Here is an 18,294-nt window from a genome sequence, read left to right on the forward strand (position 1 = left end):
AACTATTAAAAATATACTGTTAAAACATGTTTTCTCCAATACATTTGGATCGTTTTTAATAATCGTGATATCAATTATTGACCCAAATAATCGAGATTATAATTGTTGCCATAATCGAGCAGCCCTACCAGGCAGGATTTAAAGATTGCTGTTTGAGTTCGACAATAAAGTTCAAGGAAAGATCCGAGCATCCTGATAACTGGTGATGTCATTGCTGTGAACTGGATCATGAATAATTGATTGCGGGTTCACAGAAGTTTAATTGGAGATGCACTATGATCTCACCATTTCAACACAAGGTTTTAATTATCATTTCATCTGTGGATTGTTTTCTCTATTGTTCATAAAATGTCAGATTTAGTTTTTTAAAAGCCATCACAACTTCCCAGAGCCCAATGTGACGTCTTTAAATTGCTTGTTTGGTTTCAAAACCTAAAAGTAAGGTTGAACGATATAGAAAATAATATATATTTTTGGCAATGAGACACGATTAGTGGTGTTGGGAATGGAGCGTTTTCTTGCATCATTATTCTCATTACATTGTTCAAAGTGTCCTTTTTTCAAGTATCTGTACCAAACCAATATGTTTTCTTTGGTGTGTAAAATTAAATCTGTAGTTTGGGACACCTTTAACAAATGGGGCACATCTTCGGATATTATCATGGTCTTTACTGCGATTTCCATAATATTACAATTAATTATTCAGCCCAATCCAAAATCATTTGATTATTGTAACATCAGGAACATCAAGAAAAACATTTTCCGAGAAGCTAAAACCAGTGACTGCTGAGAACTTTATAGACCAAAACATGTATCAATGAATCCAGAAAATGGATAGTTTGGAGCCCTAACTAACATTGCATATTTATCATTATTAGTTATCATGATTTCTGTCTTTCATCTTTAGACGCTCTACTAGTTTCATAAACGACAAAATCTTATATAAAATTACATTACATATTATTCAGCAACTTACAATAAGTCAAATCAAACCGTTTTTTCTGCAGGATGGATGTCCCATAATATTCCCGTAAACGTAACTACTTGGAATAATAGAGAGGCGAAGTCCCGCCCATCTACTTCCGACCCATGGGACCTTATTTCTGAAAACGTATGCATTGAAGTCAATGGAGAGAGAAAGATTATCTTTCGATCCCGTTTGAATTGTGCCACGAATTACACATATGAAGTTTGTCGATCTTAATTTTTTAATTCCGTGTCAAGAAAGTCACAGTTTGTCGTAAAACTGTTGAAATATAAGACTATGAAAAATACGCAACTGGAAAGACTACAAATCCCAGAGTCCCGGTCCCGCATGCTGGCTCTGAACCGACTAACTCCCCTTGTGTGTGTGCACAGCTCTCAACGCGCCCAGACTTGGAGTGATTTTCACCTCTTTTAATACTTTCCGCCTCGTTCTGAAAGAAAGAGGTGAAATGTTTCAACGTGACGGCCGTCTGGGTGTGTGGTGCGAGACGGGAGATGTAGTTCATTGAGCGGTTTCACACAAAAAGTGTTACTTCACAGTTTTACGACACATTTACATTTTTTTAACTTGCAAATTTATCTTTTAAATTGACAAACATCATATGTGTAACTCGTGGCACAATTCAAACGGGATTAAAAGATAATCTTTCTCTCCCCATTGACTTCAATGCATGATTTTTCCAAAATAAGGTCCCATGGAGGAAAGGGAGGGGCTTCGCCTCTCTATAGGAAGTGGTCGCTGCTAGCTGCAGGTTCTTCCGTTAATAAACAAACACGTCTAACTTTCTCTGTTGATAATCCCTCATGTCTTTGTGTTGTTTCTATTGTTGCTGACGGGATGTGATCTTCTTTCCATCCTGTCATGTTTTGGCAGGGTCTCCCTTTGGCAGGGTCGTTTAAATAAAAGCCATATAAACTGTCGGGATCTTAACGCACTCCGAGTGAACATTTGTGATGATCATCCCTCCTAAGCTTTGACCTTCATTCTTCTTTATATTTAGCGTGTGAGGTGTTTATTTCCAGCAGCAGCACCTGCCTCTGTGCTCAGACATGAATGTGATGGATGCAGGCAGGGTGCAGCTGATGGATGGATGCAGTTTGTGCTGACTCTGCTGGCGACAGCTGGTCTGCAGCTGCTTTACAGCTCTGCTCAAAGTGAAGCATTACACAGGGACAACAATGCCCCTGTAGGCCTGTTCGGGCACTACTTGTGTACTGTTGTCATATATTCATCTGTTTGAGTCTACCAGACTAGACTTACCTGTGTCCTGTTCACATTTAAGTGTGAAAGCTTTGTTTAAGTATTGTTGTGCCTTCTTTTTAAATTATTTATATTATACCTCTTATGTGTATATATATATATTTGTATGTGTATATATCTATTTTTAAGTGGGTATTCGGGTGTGTATGTATGTATACATATTCTTATTCTTGGGGATGGTGAGAAATGGAATTTATATCTCCCTGTTTGTATCACACACACACACACACACACACACAGAAATTGATGACAACGTTGACTTTGACTGTGCAATAAAAGGGTTTCAGTCCATTTACCTGCGTTTATACTCGTCCCTCTCCCTCTTCACCTTGGCCAGCACATTGTACAGGGCTCTGATCTCGGGGGTGATGGTGTCGATCTGGACCCCGACTCCATCCGGCTGCTCCCAGGACACCCCGGGGCTGCTCAGGCCTGCAGAGGGGCCCATCTTACGGGTGTGGTTGTAGGACCAGATGGTGCCAGGCAGGAAGCGTGGAGGAGGGTTGGTGGTGCTCCCCGAGCCGGTGCTGGAGAAACTTTTAGAGCCGGATCCAGGGGAGTCCACACAGGGCGAGGCCTGGCTGATGGTGATGGCCGGGTTACAGGAAGTGTAATTACTCTGGGTGGAGGTGAAGCTCTCAGATGGCAGGGTGGTGTTGTGTGTAGGTGTGAACAGTGTTGTCGGCCTCCTGGCTGAGTTGTTGGTGTTGTGGAAGGGGAGAGAGCCGGGCCTCAGAGGGATGGAGCCCACAAACCCAGTCTGCACCCCCGCCTCCTGGGAAGACCCCCTGCTGTCACAGCACCCCCCCTGACAGCCCTTGTTGGCATCATGTGCTTGTTGCAGCTGCTTCTCTAAAATCTTATTCCTGCGCTCCAACTCGTGCACTTTGGCCAGGAAGCACCTGAACCTCAGGTTGAGGGTCTTCAGGACGCTGATGTTGGAGCCCAGGTCGTTTCTGAGCGCCATGGCGGCGGGGGGGTGCGGTGCCGCGCGGTGATGGTACAGGCTGTTGTGATGGAGGTAAGAGGAGGGTGCGGTGAAGTCAGGCCCCGGATGATCCCCCAGCAGAAAGGACGCCGCGTCCGGTCCACCGAGCAGGGTGTCGGGCAGGAGGCCTGAGGGGGAGTCCGGGTGAGAGGGGGCTGCACTCTGGTGATGGAGATGCGTGTTCGCCTCCAACAAAGGATTCATGCTATGGTAAGGGAAACTAAAGCGCTGCAGATCTGGCATGAACACGGACGGGAATAGTCTTGCTACAGCAGAATAAAAAGGATGCGGAATGAACGAACCAGAAAGACAGGCGCACAACACACCGGTATGCACCTGGTTATATAACCGAGTCTAAATCAGAATGTTAAAGCTGAGAGGTCTTAAGATGGATCAGGGTTTTCTCTCACCGCCGCAGCCAAACATCCAAAGCGACTCCCAATGCGCAGCGAGGCGAGGACACAAAATGCGGAGCTGCGCCTCGGTGAGCTGTTCTGTAAAAATAAACTTGATTAAAACGAAGGAAAATGACGCAGAGCGTGCATAGAAACACAGAAACAGCGTGTCACCGCGTCAGGGAAGATCTGGCAACAAGATGTGACCGCAGGCAGGAGCGAGACTGCAAGATTGAAGAGCCCGGTACCGTAAAGACGCAAGCAGAGGGGCACTGCTGTTTGGTTCATGTTGAAAACAGCACCAAACAAAACGATATATTTGTTTGCACAAGAAAGAGTTCAGATTTCGATACACATAAAATAATAATGATACAATGCTCAATTAAGGTTTTTAAAACGGGATTATATCACCTGCTTTGTCAGACCTACCACATGTCCACTTTCACTGTCCCCATCTGGTTTAGGGTAATTTCATTAACAGGAAATTGATCAGACATTTAAGTACAGCTAACATGATAATGGGTTTAGGATGCATCCTTTTTTATCTTTTAGCCATCTGTGTCGTATCCCTGGGACTGGGTGCAGAGGGTTAGGAGAAGTATAGATATTGTACTGTAAAAGTATAAATACCAGTGTAGGAATACTCTGTTTATAAGTAGAAGTCCTGCATTCAAAATGTTACTCAAGTAAAAGTACAAAAGTATTAGCAGCAAAATATACTTAAAGTAAAAGTAGTCATTGTGCAGATTGGTCCATTTCAGAATAATATTTATGGTATGTTTTATAATTATTGATGCACAGTTAAAGGTGCATTCGTTTGAATGACTTTGTAGACTGCAGGGTAGCTTGTGACTTCACTCAATTCTGATTTAAGAGTTGATTATATTTCACATCATTCATCCAAATCTGTGAAGTAACTAAAGGTGTTGAATAAATGTAGAGGAGTAAAAGTACACGATGTACCTCTGAATTGAAGTGGAGTAGAAGTACAAAGCAGCATGAAATGGAAATAATCAAGTAAATTACAAGTACCTCAGAATTGTACTTAAGTACAGTACTTGAGTAAATGTTCTTAGTTACTTCCCACATCTGACAGGTGTAGAGATGATGCAATTGAAACTAAGCACCAGTTAGCTTAGCTAGTTGCACCAATCGACTTAATAACATTTGAATAAGCAGATGAATCGATTGTTTAAAATAAATTATTAATTTCAGTACAATAGCATTGGCCTCATTCGACCCCCTCCTGAGTTGCTGTTAGAGGGCATCATCAACGACATGTTGCATCTGCAGAAAACAGTTTGAGCTGCTTTTCCGGGAAGATTTCCCATGATATTTCTTAGATATATGTTGAAGCTCCACATCCAGCAGTTGGTTTAGCTAGCTTAAAGGAACAGTTCATGTTTATACAACTGACAAGACAACAAGGTAAGAAAATCCTTTATTAATGTTGTTTCAGCACGAGAAATAAGGCTCTGTGCACTCATGGGAGCACATGTCTCTCTGTCTCTCTAGAGGCTTCTCAATACTCAAATGTCCCCTCCTCAACTCCTCGGTCCTCCGGTAGTGACCCGGAAATGAATTTCAGCGCGCCATTTTGAAGGACGTCTCATTTCTCTAAATGCACACCGAGGAGCGAGCGTCGAGGAGGCTCTCTGGAGGAGCTATAACCGAGGATACACTGATGGTTCCTCCACGGCTCCTCCGCGGATGCATTTCCGGGAACGGTGGAGGCGTGACGCACGGCCGGACTTATCTCAGCCAATGACAGCTCTGCATGCATCCCCTGGATATTATTTTAGAAACTGCTCTCATCGCAACGCGATGTTTACAGTGAGAACAGCTGTGAGGCCCTGCAGAAAGCAGAGCAGTGTGTAAAATATATATCACTCAGTAGAACAGGCCTACTCTCTTTGTTTGCTTTAGTTTAGTAGATATCTACAAACAAAGAGTCGATATTTTTCTAAAACCATTTAGTGCTTCACATAATAAAATACACAACGGCTGTAGCCTGATTATGCTTTAGGAGCTGTACGTGTGTGTGTGTGGTACAGTGTCGGTGCGTGTTGTACAGTGTGTAGGTGTGTGTGGTACAGTGTCGGTGCGTGTTGTACAGTGTGTAGGTGCGTGTTGTACAGTGCGCAGATGCGGCGGACAGACAGGTCTCAGTTGGTTTGGTGTCCTCTGCTTACTTTTAATACTTGCAAATACAACTTTTGGCCCGTAATTTCAATTCCCCATTTCAGCGACCAGAGAGAGGGGGGGATATATCCAGTCTCTGATTGTGTTACGTTATTATGAGAGTGCTCTCATACTTTAAATTGCATATATTTATATAAATATATTTGTGCGTGTGTGTCCGCATCTGTAGCCTGGTATTGTCTCATTATACCGCACTCAATGAATTCAAAGTAAATATGTGGGGGAACAATGTTCAGCTGATCCAGCAGAGATTATAAAAGATGACAAAACACTCGACAGATGATGCAGCTGTTGCCACGTAATAATGAACGGACGTCGCTTTAATATGACCGCTCAGAGGAGAGGAGTTCTCATTTCTTTAAACGTCTGCTGCTTCCCCTCCTCTCTCCTCGGTTCCCCTCCTCGGTCCTCCGCTCGCATCTCCTGTGGGCGGGTCTAAGTATCGAGGAGGGGGAATTTGAGTATTGAGAAGCCTCTTCTGTCTCTCTGCCTCTCTCTCACAGTGCTGGATGTGGAGCATCTCAGGTCTCTCCTCCCATCGATGCTGCAGTGTCCACGTGGCCTTCAGTGTCCAAGGTGTTAAAGTTCAGTGTGTCCCCCCCCACCCACTGAGGAGGTAGTATCTGCCCAGGAGTTGAATCTCCCCTTACTCTTACTCTCCCTTCTCTTCTGTTTGCTCAGATTTCTGCTGTGTCTCTCTAGATTCGTGGACATCTTCCTCTTCTCCGCCTTCACCTGGCCGAACATCATGGCGTACATGTCGTACCTGAACTCCCGGTTCATGATGTGGTAGATCAGAGGGTTGAGCATGGTGTGGGACTTTGCAAGCACGGCGGGGATTAAGCTGACCAAAGGAGAGAAGGCGGACCTGGGGCGGCTGGGTTCACTCGGGGAGGCGATGGAGGCTGAATTCATCTCCACGCCGCTCCACCTGCTCTCAGGGTTGTAGTAAATGTGTCTGTAATATTCTGTAGCTGTCCAGTTGAGCAGCGAGGGGATGTCCAGGGTCTTTGGGGGATTCGCAGAGCTCGACTCCTCCACCACAGAGTGTAGAGACGCCTCCTGGTCCTCACTGGGAATGAGTGCAGAGATCAGAGAAATGGTGGTGTACGGCATCCAGGCTATGAAGAAGGAGGCACACACCACCGCCGCCATCTGAAAACACACAGATTCATTTGAGAAAATGTTATAATATCCAGCAATAATAAAAGGTCAATTAAAACTGTTTTGTATTTGTTTAAGTGTGTAATTTTGTTGATGTGCCTACGTGCGTAGATTGATAGGTATAGATACTTTATTTATCCCGAGTTAAGGAATTGTTTTGTCAGAGCAGCATTTTCGCAGTGAATGTACAATAATAATAAAAAGAATAAAATAAACCTTAAAATGTAAAAACAATATATTCTCAGTAGAAAATACATATATTCAGAAGAGGATATACTGCACACTATAAGAATACTCTCTAATATACCAATCTGATAACAGAAATATGTAAGCATAGTGCACAGTAGCTTTTAATTAAAAGTTAAAGTAAAATATATCATATTGAAAAATATGTAGTGGTTTACCTTTGCAGGTCTTTGCCACTGTGAGAGACGGAGGCGGACGGTATAGATGCCAGAGTGCGACTGGATCTGTAAACCTGGAAACAGACGCAGTTACTCAAATGTATTTTAAAAAACCTTGAGGTTTCAATTTCAACAGGATACCACTACACATCACAAACAACGGTGACAGAGCAAATTACAACTACAAAGACAAACATAGATACAGCAACATACAGAAAACAAATATTTTAATTTGACAATTTGAATGGACTTCTTGCAAAGACCCATCCACTTTGCCCTTTTAGACTTTAGGGTATATACTTATCGTGTATTGTGTGTGAACTACTGTATGTTGTGCTGTGTATGGTGAGAGTTGTTTCGTATGTCCAATTTCCATTTTATGTATAAGTAATCTGAAACGGTAATTTGGCTGCCCCCCCCTGCAGTTACTTACAGAAACCCCTAGGGGTCACACACTCCCTATTAGAGCCCCAGGGGTCCTATGAAAAAACAACTTTAATGATGAACCCTAAGAGGCTGAAGCTCATATTCCCTCTGGCGACCTGCGCTGTAACAGCTGTTTACAGGTCTGTGTAAAGCAAAAATAAACCTGTTATCTGAATTTGTTTCACCACTAAAAATGGGTAGTTAACCCCTGGAAAAACTTCAATAATAGTTATACAATCGTAAAGAATATAGCAATGGGGTTTCAAAACCGTGAAACAAAAGCAGTATTATTTGCTCTAGAAATGCTGGCGGGGATACTTAAAACTAGCACAAACAAAAATGACAGCTCATTAATCTTAAAGCTTTTTAAAGCCCCGGGCGTCTCGGTCAATGGACTTTTTACGTTTGGTTTATTTGGGAATCCCGTGTTGTGTTGGATGTGTTGGCTGTTGGGGTCATATATTTATATCTCCGTCTTGAAACTAACACGAGGTGGTGCCAGAGTTCCTATGTTCACATTCTTCACACACAGTGGTGCAGGAATGAGTCCTAAAACCCGGAAATCAGTTATCATTTACACTCCAGGTTCCCTTTTTTGGTTAGAAGCATGAAATAAGGTCTGATTAGCAAAAGCTTACAAAATCATTTGGTCTCAGTCTGTGCATGCGTGTTGGTAGCATCACTTTTGTATACACAGCCTGAGTGAAAAGATCCAACAAAAATATTATATCCTCAATTAAGTCAAAGCCCAATCTAATGATTGAATAAGCGTTTGGAAGATAGGTCAAGTTTAGCCAGGCAGAGACACATGAAGACATCTGCAAAGAGAGGTGAAGAAATTGAGTCCTTAGCTCGGAAATAAGTGAGCATTTTAGCTCTTAAGTCCAAGTCAATGTTTCTTTTAAAGGTGTGGTGACCACCTATTTATACACTGGGTTCATAATTCATGCATGGAACTACAGTTGGGGGTATTGTTCCCACACGGACATGGTATGTGTTTTACTATGTTGTGTGCCCTCCTCTCTTCACTCTCTTCTTCCCGGACTGCGACCAGACAACATGACCTTAGTTGCTCTCCAATAAAGTACCCTTTTGCACCTTCCTTGCACCGCCTCAGACTCCCTATCTCTCGGCACTACAAAGGTTAGATAAAATACGTCAGTTAATAAATACCCCAATGGTGAATGATTGACGCTACTATGTGTCACTGAAAAGGCAGTTCCTAACAAGTGACTAAATTAAACGACGAAACGTCACACTAAACATTAGCCACCTTTAGCTTAGCAATGCTGACGTTAGCTCTTTTCCCTCTGGGGATTTCTTTGACGCTTAAAAAAATCAATAAGTGGCATTAAAGGGGACCTATCATGCAAAATTCACTTTTTGATGTCTTTTATACATAAATATGTGTCCCCGGTGTGTCGGGAAACTCACGCAGCGTCAGAAAATAAAACCCTCTCTCTTTTCCTCCGTACCCAAATCTCTAAAAACGGGGAACAACGGAGCTGATCCAGATTTGCGTCCGATATGACGTAACATCTGAAATGTGGACCCACGGCCCAATCAGAAACGTTGCTATACAGAAACAACGCCCGACTGTTTTGGACGTAATATGGTCGGTGTTCACATTAGCATCGCTAACACTCAGAGCTAACCTGTACTGGAGAGCATGTGTGTGAAGAAGCAGGAAGTAGAAAGGAACTCACCTTGTGGTATAACCGGCAAGAGAGAAAGCCTTTGAGCTCCAGACTGTTTCAGAGAGAATCCTTGATCTAATAATCCATGATCTAATAAGCCTTGCGTTTCATCACCGCAGCATTTTAGACAGTATCTGCCAGGTCCCGCATGAGCAAGCATAAGCTCCACCCCCTCTTATTTTATATTTTTTCAGTTTAAAAAAAAAAGCTTTTTTTTTTTTTTTTTTTTTGTGCCTTTATTTATACAAGTGAACATCTAAATGAGACACTGGGTCTTATTCTCGAGAGAGACCTGTTTATACCCAGAATCAGCACGTTTGAAACAGGAAGTGAAATAGAGGGATATGACTAGAATGGGTGATCTGTTTGGTATTTTGAGCAAAACACTTCATAGACCTACGCTATTGCCTAGAAATAGCACGATAGGTGACCTTGAAAATGTGGATATTATCTTGCGGAACAAACAGGTTAGTATCAAGTGCAAATTAATGTTTGTTACAGAGCTTATTTTCTGCAATACCCCACGAGAAAAACACATAACCTTTTGTGAAGAGAGCCCTCACCATGCTAACCTCTGGGTCGGCCTGAAAAACACATCATCACTGCACCACGGGCAATTTTCCTCACCTTCCGCAGGATGATCACATATGAAGCGACGATAATGAGGGCAGGAAATCCAAAGCATAACATCATGATGAGGAAAATATAGATTCTGTCATTTAGAGACGTCTTTATTCTCCACCTTGAAACAGAAACACAAGTTAGATCAGTTATTGCTAACATGTTTGTCTGCTAAAATGTTGGCTTTCTTGCCCTGTGCTCATCTTTTAAATCTCCAACAAAAAAATACTTTTGTTCGGTGAGGCAAGAAGTAAAACGCCTCCATTGGACTCCTTTGTTTACTTCCGTAACATAGGGGCATCACTATGTAACACTCGCGCTCCTATTGGCTAGCGCTCCAACACATTGTACCTGATATCTGTATCTCTAAGAGGTTGACCAATCACAATCAGAGCAGACTGGGCTCTGGTTTCAGACAGAGGGTGAAAAGAGGAGCTGCAGCACAGGCAGTATGAGAACAATAAAGAGCTGTTCGAACATTAAAGCATGGAGACGGTAGAGGCACAAAATACAGATATGAACCTGAGAATAAGCATACATTTAAATTACCAGTTTATTGAGCAGCTGGTCCCATAAGGCTCTGGTCCATAACTACCAAAGCCAAAAGCAGGCAAGACGGCCCAGAAACTCGTGTACACCCACAACAGCGCTAAGGACAGTAACACGTGGCGCCTCTCAATCCATTGACCTGCATGGCAAAGAAGCAAGAAACCACTTAATGAACTAAGTTGGACCAGTAAAGGTCATGTTTGAGCCTAATGAGACACTACTTCACATTTCACTCATTTATTTTAAACTCCAGTGGATTTTAGTTGACCTTTAGGCAAGGCAAGTCTATTTATATAGCACCTTTCAGCACATGGCAAGTGCTTTACAAATTAAAATAAAAGACATTTAAGAATAAATACAGCAGAAACACATTATAAAATGGCATTTAAAAACAGGTATTAAAAAGCAAGGATAATAAATTAAACACAACAGATACAGAATACATGAATACAAACCATACTGCAGTGTGGATATGAACAGCTCACTCAAATGCAGCGACAACAATATACGTTTTTAGTCTGGATTTAAAAGTATGAAGAGTTGCAGCGGACCTGTAGGGTCTAAATGACTTGAGTAGGCTATACAGTATATTGTGTAAGTGAGGTTTGTTTAAGAGCCATTTTATTCCATTCTATTTCTATGTAAGTACTGTTATATTTTACTATACTTTTTATTATTTTCTGTGTTTTTAATTGTTCTTTTACTTTTATGTATGCACCACGACATCAAGTCAAATTCCTCGTACGTGTCAACCTACCTGGTAATAAACCTGTTTCTGATTCTGTGTGCTAATGGAGTAGAAGTTTGAAGAAGTATAACATGAAAATACAAGTACCTTAAAGTGGTTCTAAAGTGCATTAACCGAGTAAATCTTCTACATCTTTATTGGAGTTGTGCATGTTAATATCTGAGACTTGCCGTATCTTAAGCAGCAGATCTTCAGGCAGCGGTCCAGAGAGATGAGGCAGGTGGTGAGCAGCGAGCCGATGCCGAACAGAAAACCCTGAATGCCGTACAAGAGGCAGCCGGTGTCGCCAAACACCCAGGCATGACTCCAGCTGAAAGAGACAGAAATCAACTCAATTTATTCACAGTCTTAAAATGGTAAACGGTAAATGGACTGTACTTATATAGCGCTTTATCCATTCTTTACGACCCCTCAAAGCGCTTTACATACTACATGTCATCATTCACCCTTTCAAACCTCATTCATAAATTCATCTCTCAGTGGATGTCTGCTCGCCACCTCACACTCAACCTTGACAAGACTGAACTGCTTTTCCTTCCTGGAAAAGATTGTCCCACTCTTGACCTAACAATCAACATCGGCCCCTCTGTTGTTTCCCCGACCCAGACTGCAAGGAATCTGGGTGTGATCCTGGATAACAACCTGTCCTTCACTGCAAACATCGCTGCTACAACCCGCTGCTGCAGATACACGCTTTACAACATCAGGAGGATGCGTCCCAAGCTGACCCAGAAAGACACGCAGCTTCTGGTCCAGGCTCTCGTCATCTCATGCCTAGACTACTGCAACTCCCTCCTGGCTGGTCTACCTGCATGTGCCATCCGACCTCTGCAGCTCATCCAGAATGCAGCGGCTCATCTGGTCTTCAACCTTCCTAAATGTTCCCACACCACGCTGCTCCTCCGCTCCCTCCACTGGCTTCCGGTAACTGCTAGAATCCACTTCAAGACACTGGTACATGCGTACCATGCTGCGAATGGATCTGGCCCTTCCTACATCCAGGACATGGTTAAACCGTACACCCCAGCACGTGCACTACGCTCTGCATCAGCCAAACGACTTGCTGCACCCTCGCTGCGAGGGGGACCCAAGTTCCCATCAGCAAAAACACGTGGGTTTGTTATCCTGGCTCCAAGATGGTGGAATGAGCTCCCCATCGACATCAGGACAGCAGAAAGCTTACACACCTTCCGGCGCAGACTGAAAACTCATCTCTTTCTACTCCACTTCGAGCGATAGAACTATTAACTAAGCACTTATATACTAATAAAGGGCTGGCTTATCTACAGCCAGTTGAGTAGCACTTGAAATGTGTTTGCTCTATGAAACCTGATGTACTTATGATTCTGTTTTCTTCAAGTTTGTGTCTTCTTGGTCGAACGCACTTGTTGTAAGTCGCTTTGGATAAAAGCGTCAGCTAAATGCAATGTAATGTAAAGAGCAATACGCTAACCTTCACACAGCGTTGGCCATCGTGAGCAACTCAGGGTTCAGTATCTTGCCCAAGGATACATCGACATGTTGACTGCATTGGCTGGGATCGAACCCACAACCTTCTGGTTTTAAAGACATACGAGCCCAGACAAACATAAGAGACTAAACATAAAGCATTTACAATATATATTATTATTACCACATTGAAGGGCTTTAGATTCATACTGGATCCTCCTCATATGCCTCTGACAAATGTCTATCTATAGAAGGCCGATAGTGCCATTAAACAACACTATTTCCACACGTTTATTTATGGGGTTTTAGTTTTAAACATGTGGGGTTTAATGACGCCGTTGGCTTTCCATAAACAGAAGATGGCCTTGGTTTTATTCGTATTAGTGGCGCAGTCCTCATTTGGGATGTGTTCTTAATGCTGCTGTTTTAGTTTCACAGTGAGTGCATGTTTCAGTAGCATTTACACAGTCTTCACATCATTAGTAAAAAAGCCAGAGACCATCCAGGTGGACCCAGTTGCTTGCAGTTGTATACAGAACCGCTGATCTGTTTGTGAGATAATCAAAACCCAGTACACACCCACTAGCCTCTTTCATTGTATCATCAATCTGGAGCTATGCCTGGCCACCGAGGAGTCGATCACAATGTTTTTATGTACCTGGAAATGATGAAAAACGGCGCTCCCAAGAGGCTGAAGCCTAAATCGCAGAGAGCCAGGTTGACGATCATGAGCTCTGGAGGTCGGAGCTTCTTTCGTCTCCTGCAGAACATCAACAACGACGTGCCGTTCCCCAGCACTGACGTGACACCTGGAGAAAGATTCAAAGCTTTATTCTCATATGCAAAATACTTGCATTGAACATCTTGAGTCCCAGACATAGTTAAGACATAAAAGAAGAAATAAAATAGTCCAATTCAATATTGCAAGAGACATAATGGTGCAAATGAAATAGTGAAGAAAAGGATTGGCTTCAAATCTGCTCTTTAATCACACACATTCACAATGAGCACCGACGCCAATCTGTCAAGCTGCGATAACAGGAAGCCAATAAGCCCAGACACAAAACAAATTACCATCCCACTGAGCAGAGGAGAGCATCTGCAGCTCCATCAAAGGGATTCAGAAGCAAAGACTATTTTAGTGAATCAATGTATCGATTCAGACGGCTTGAACTGTCTTTTTTTATAAGATTTGTTTACGATTCTGTCTTTTGTGTTGGTTGCTGGAGGGAAAACACTTCTCATATCCACTATACTTAAATTACACTCAAAGCACCAGAGATTTGCATTCTCTCTAATGTCTATGGGTTTATTGTCTCAATCCTTTCAAGTGTTCTTCTTTACAGAATAGAATAGATCAGAAGCATTTATTATCATTATAGGGTGCCATCAAAACATTCAGAAAAGACAACAAAGACAAAGACAAACAGCATACATAAATAAACAAAATAAAGTGCAGAAATAATTCACTGTATATCATAAATGGTTAAACCATACACTCTCGTGGTTCCTCAGTGGCGGACTGGCCATCGGGACGTTCGGGACGTTGACAATTTACTAGCGGTATTTACTTGCGGTACCGAAGTGGGCCGTTCGAGAGTCCCGGGCAGATTTGTTGTCCCAGTCCGCCCCTGTGGTCAATATTAATATTACTTTTACCTCTTTAATATATTCTATTCAATTCAGTCAAGATGTAGATAAACATTACATTTAGCTGACGCTTTTATCCAAAGCGACTCACAATAAGTACATTCGACCAGGAAGACACAACCTTGAAGAAAACAGAATCATATAAGCATTTCAAGTGCTACTCAACTGGCTTTAGATAAGCCAGTCCTTTATTAGTATATAAGTGCTTTGTTAGCAGTTCTTTGTTAGTCATTCTATCGCTCGAGGTGGAGTCGAAAGAGATGACCCACTGTTTGAATCATTCCCTCGACCTAGTTCTGACAAAATGGTTTACTATAAATTAAGCATGTTTCATCTCATCATTTCCTGATCACTTTTGAAGTCGTGGGCTAAAGAAAATGTAAATGGTTGGTTACTAACAAACCTGAGATTGTCATACTGATAAAAGTGTCCTCTGAAAATACAAATGCATTTGCTGAGGCAAGTTGAATCTTTCTTTCTCCTTTGTTGGTGATTACTGCGCAGTGTGGCCCCGCCTGGAGGGACTGGTCTTAGGGGTTTCTGTTTCTGTCTTATCATGTCATTGTGTATTTTTATTTTCATTGCTATTACTGTAATAGTCTTCTTATGTTATTGTTGATTGATTGATTGATACATTTTATTTCGAACAAGTAAAATAAATAATTACAAAACAACAAAAATGTTGCAGTGCATAGTCATGTAAGAGAAATCAAAACAAAAAATGACATTTACAACAACAACAACAACAACAACAACAACAACAACAGCAACATAAACAGTCCCACATCTAGTGTTTGAAAAGGAGTAAGAAGAAGTATAATTTATTTAATCTCACCCCTTGTCCCTAAATGATTTATTTATAATCTACACACATTTTATTATTCATTATTATTGTTATTATTATTATTAATCTGCTTGACTTGTTGATTGACATATATACATATACACATATGTGTACACACACACACACACACACACACACACACACACACACACACACACACACACACACACACACACACACACACACACACACACACACACACACACACACACACACACACACACACACACACACACACACACACACACACACGCACATATACACACTCACACATACACATAGTCAAACACCTTCCCCACCCCTGTACCTCGAGAAAATAATGTCTCTGTATTTCCTCTTGACCTGGTCAATGTCTGGACATCGCTTTATTATCATTGTTTTGTCATTTGTATTTAGCACCTGTGTACTCTGTATGTTCTCCTGCTATTGTGTTATGTGTCGGAAAAAACTATAAATAAAGTGTCCTCTGAGAGCTTGCTTACATGTGAAGGTGAGGAAGACAGCGATGAGGCTGTCAGTGCTCGGGGACAGCTGGGAGACGAACAGCGGGTGGACGGACGAGGCGACGAACCAGGAGCCGCTCGGAGAGACATTTCCTCCCATGATGCACCTCAGCGACCCCCTACAGCCTGCAGAGAGGAGAGCCAGTGACCACAGGAACACTGAGAGTGAAATACTTTGACTCTCTGACAGGAAGGATTGGCAGCATGCTGAGGTAATGTTTGTCATGACGAGGAGGCAGCACAGGCCTCAGTGTTCTGTTCTGGGTTTGGTTTTAGGAAGAGATTTCTCTAAACTGCTTCTAATCTGCAGACAGAAATTACAGAAGGGCAGAACCTCATTTTAAACATCCCTTTTAAGACAACAATGGGCGTTTTTAAATCAGCATGGTGAGAGAGGGACAGTGATGTACATATTATATATATATTCTTTATTTTGTTTTCTTATTATTTTAGCTAAAATAAAACAGATTGTCCTCTCCTTGAGTTCAATCATAATAAAATCGGTCCTGAGGTGGTTTTTCTAGAGCATTATAAATGAATAAATAATAACAACGTGATGACAGTGGGTGTTTCTCAATGTCGAGGAAGGCTTTCAAGGATGCTACGTAATCGAGTCCCGCCGAAGGACTGTTCCAATGTCCAGAGGATGCTTGGAATTCTACCGAGGCCGGCGTCCTTCGTTGCGGAAAATGTTGAGGCTGCACGTGTGTGTATCCTCCGCGGTCCTAAAATCCCCACAATGCTTTGCGCACGGACCAATTTCCAAATCTTTGGCGGAAATCGCGCTCCATTTAAGGCGGGGCCTCTCATATGAAGCACACCTGCACACCTGTTAGCCTGTTCCACAATTCTTCATTTTCCGAGGCTAGGAAGGATTCTTGCCTCGCTTCTGAAAGACCTGACTCCGAGGGACTTGTCCTCCCAAAGAAGCGTCCTCGATATTGAGAAACATCCAGTTATACAGATGTATGTAAATGAATGCAGATGGAGCAGGTGATGGTGCATCATCTCGTCTACACTGGCATGTTGGAAAAATCAGATAATTCAGATAATTATGCAGTTTTGTTTCAGGGTACACACATAGCAGTAGAGCAGAAGCTCAATTTAAAAGAGAAATGGGTTTTTAAAACAGGATTTTATATATTTGAGTTTAAAATAAATGTTCATATTCATATTTCTTTCCCTGCTCATGGTCCTTTTGTGCATGCAAACCAAAAACTCAACATAATAACATTCCTTGAATAATCAATTGACGCAGCATTATACATAATGATATCAATAATAAATATAATGCGTGTAGGTCATGTAACATCATCTGACCTACGATGACTAATTTGCTGCTGTCTCGCACAAGATCTGACCTTTTCCTGGAATGTCCTCCAGTTTTTGGTTAGGGGTTACGCAGGGAAAACCCAGTTGACGAAAACAATAAGAGGTTGTCTGTTTATATCAACAACAAAAAAATCTCTTTTTGTGGGGGAAACTTCTGAAGCAATTGGAAACAGGAGACACGAGGAGAGCCGGAGCTTTGATGGCAAACACTGACGGTTTATTTGGAGCTTCGGCCGGAGAATCCACACGACACGTCACGGGGCCACGGTCTGACCACAGGGCAGAGATGCCACAATCAATTCTGAAGAAACCTTCCTCTGGTAGGAGGTTTTAACTAGTTCAGAGTGTAATAATCAACATTCTTCAATAGATAGACTAAACAGCTGAGGACACTGAATCACAGTTGTTGTTGTTGTTGTTGTTGTTGTTATGGCTTGGGGTCATCTACGCCCCGAGAAGGATGTGTTCCAGGTGTCCCACAACCATAACTATCTCTGACCGAGAGTTGCCCGGTCACAAACTGGTAACAACAAAATGCTAGGGCAGCCCCTCCTTATTTTATTTTAGTCGTTTATTTGGCAGGAACGTTGCACATTAATGAACACTTAAAACAATAAATGTGCCAAGCGTCAATGTGCCGGATTTAGCTTGGAGCTACTTTCCATCCGCAGTCCCTCACATAACACATTTAAGAACATGACAATTATAAACATAGCAAATACAAATACATGATATGCAAAAAGTTCAAAAGAGCCTGAGCAGCAGACACAAGCATTTACCACATGGCAGTACAATGTAGCAGCTACGATATATTAAGTGCAAGAGGAGATACAAGATCTACCTGAAGTGCAAGAGGAGATGCCCCTGTGTTAAGGTCAACCATTCTTTGAGTTGACTTTTAAAGAGTGGGACAGTCCCGTGTCTCAGCTGGGAGGCTGTTCCACGATGAGCTGCCTTTAACGGAGAGGACATTTTGTCCAAAAGCGGTCCGTCTGCGGTGGACCTCACAGTCTCCTCTGGTTTCTGACCTAGTGCAGCGGCCAGTGTGTTTTCTGTGGATGAATTCCCCTAGGG

At 42.4% G+C, this 18,294-nt stretch overlaps 2 protein-coding genes and 1 long non-coding RNA gene across 5 annotated transcripts in view; 1 reads left to right on the plus strand and 2 right to left on the minus strand.

Moving 5' to 3' along the window:
- Nucleotides 1-3,984, minus strand: part of iffo1b (intermediate filament family orphan 1b) — a 25,268-nt gene extending 21,284 nt beyond the window's left edge. For 2 of the 3 annotated variants that reach the window (XM_071205977.1, XM_071205978.1), the window contains exon 1: nucleotides 2,545-3,984. In XM_071205977.1, coding sequence (XP_071062078.1) covers nucleotides 2,545-3,479 — 935 coding nt within the window. In that variant the 5' untranslated portion in view covers nucleotides 3,480-3,984. The remainder of the gene's footprint in view (nucleotides 1-2,544) is intronic. The other variant, XM_034103430.2, reaches the window with a different exon arrangement.
- Nucleotides 3,358-6,623, plus strand: LOC139435358 (uncharacterized). Its single transcript, XR_011644644.1, has 3 exons — nucleotides 3,358-3,446; nucleotides 6,337-6,449; nucleotides 6,536-6,623. It is a non-coding gene; the product is annotated as an uncharacterized lncRNA (long non-coding RNA).
- On the minus strand, nucleotides 5,512-16,027 carry opn9 (opsin 9). Its single transcript, XM_071205979.1, is given in 7 exon segments — nucleotides 5,512-6,990; nucleotides 7,394-7,475; nucleotides 10,152-10,266; nucleotides 10,695-10,833; nucleotides 11,613-11,752; nucleotides 13,550-13,700; nucleotides 15,868-16,027. Coding segments are annotated over 7 exon segments (1,326 nt in total). The 5' UTR covers nucleotides 15,989-16,027; the 3' UTR covers nucleotides 5,512-6,412.
- Between the last annotated feature and the right edge of the window lie 2,267 nt (nucleotides 16,028-18,294).

Source organism: Pseudochaenichthys georgianus, chromosome 16 (genome assembly GCF_902827115.2).
Source record: "Pseudochaenichthys georgianus chromosome 16, fPseGeo1.2, whole genome shotgun sequence".
In the NCBI taxonomy this organism is placed as follows: Eukaryota; Metazoa; Chordata; class Actinopteri; order Perciformes; family Channichthyidae; genus Pseudochaenichthys; species Pseudochaenichthys georgianus.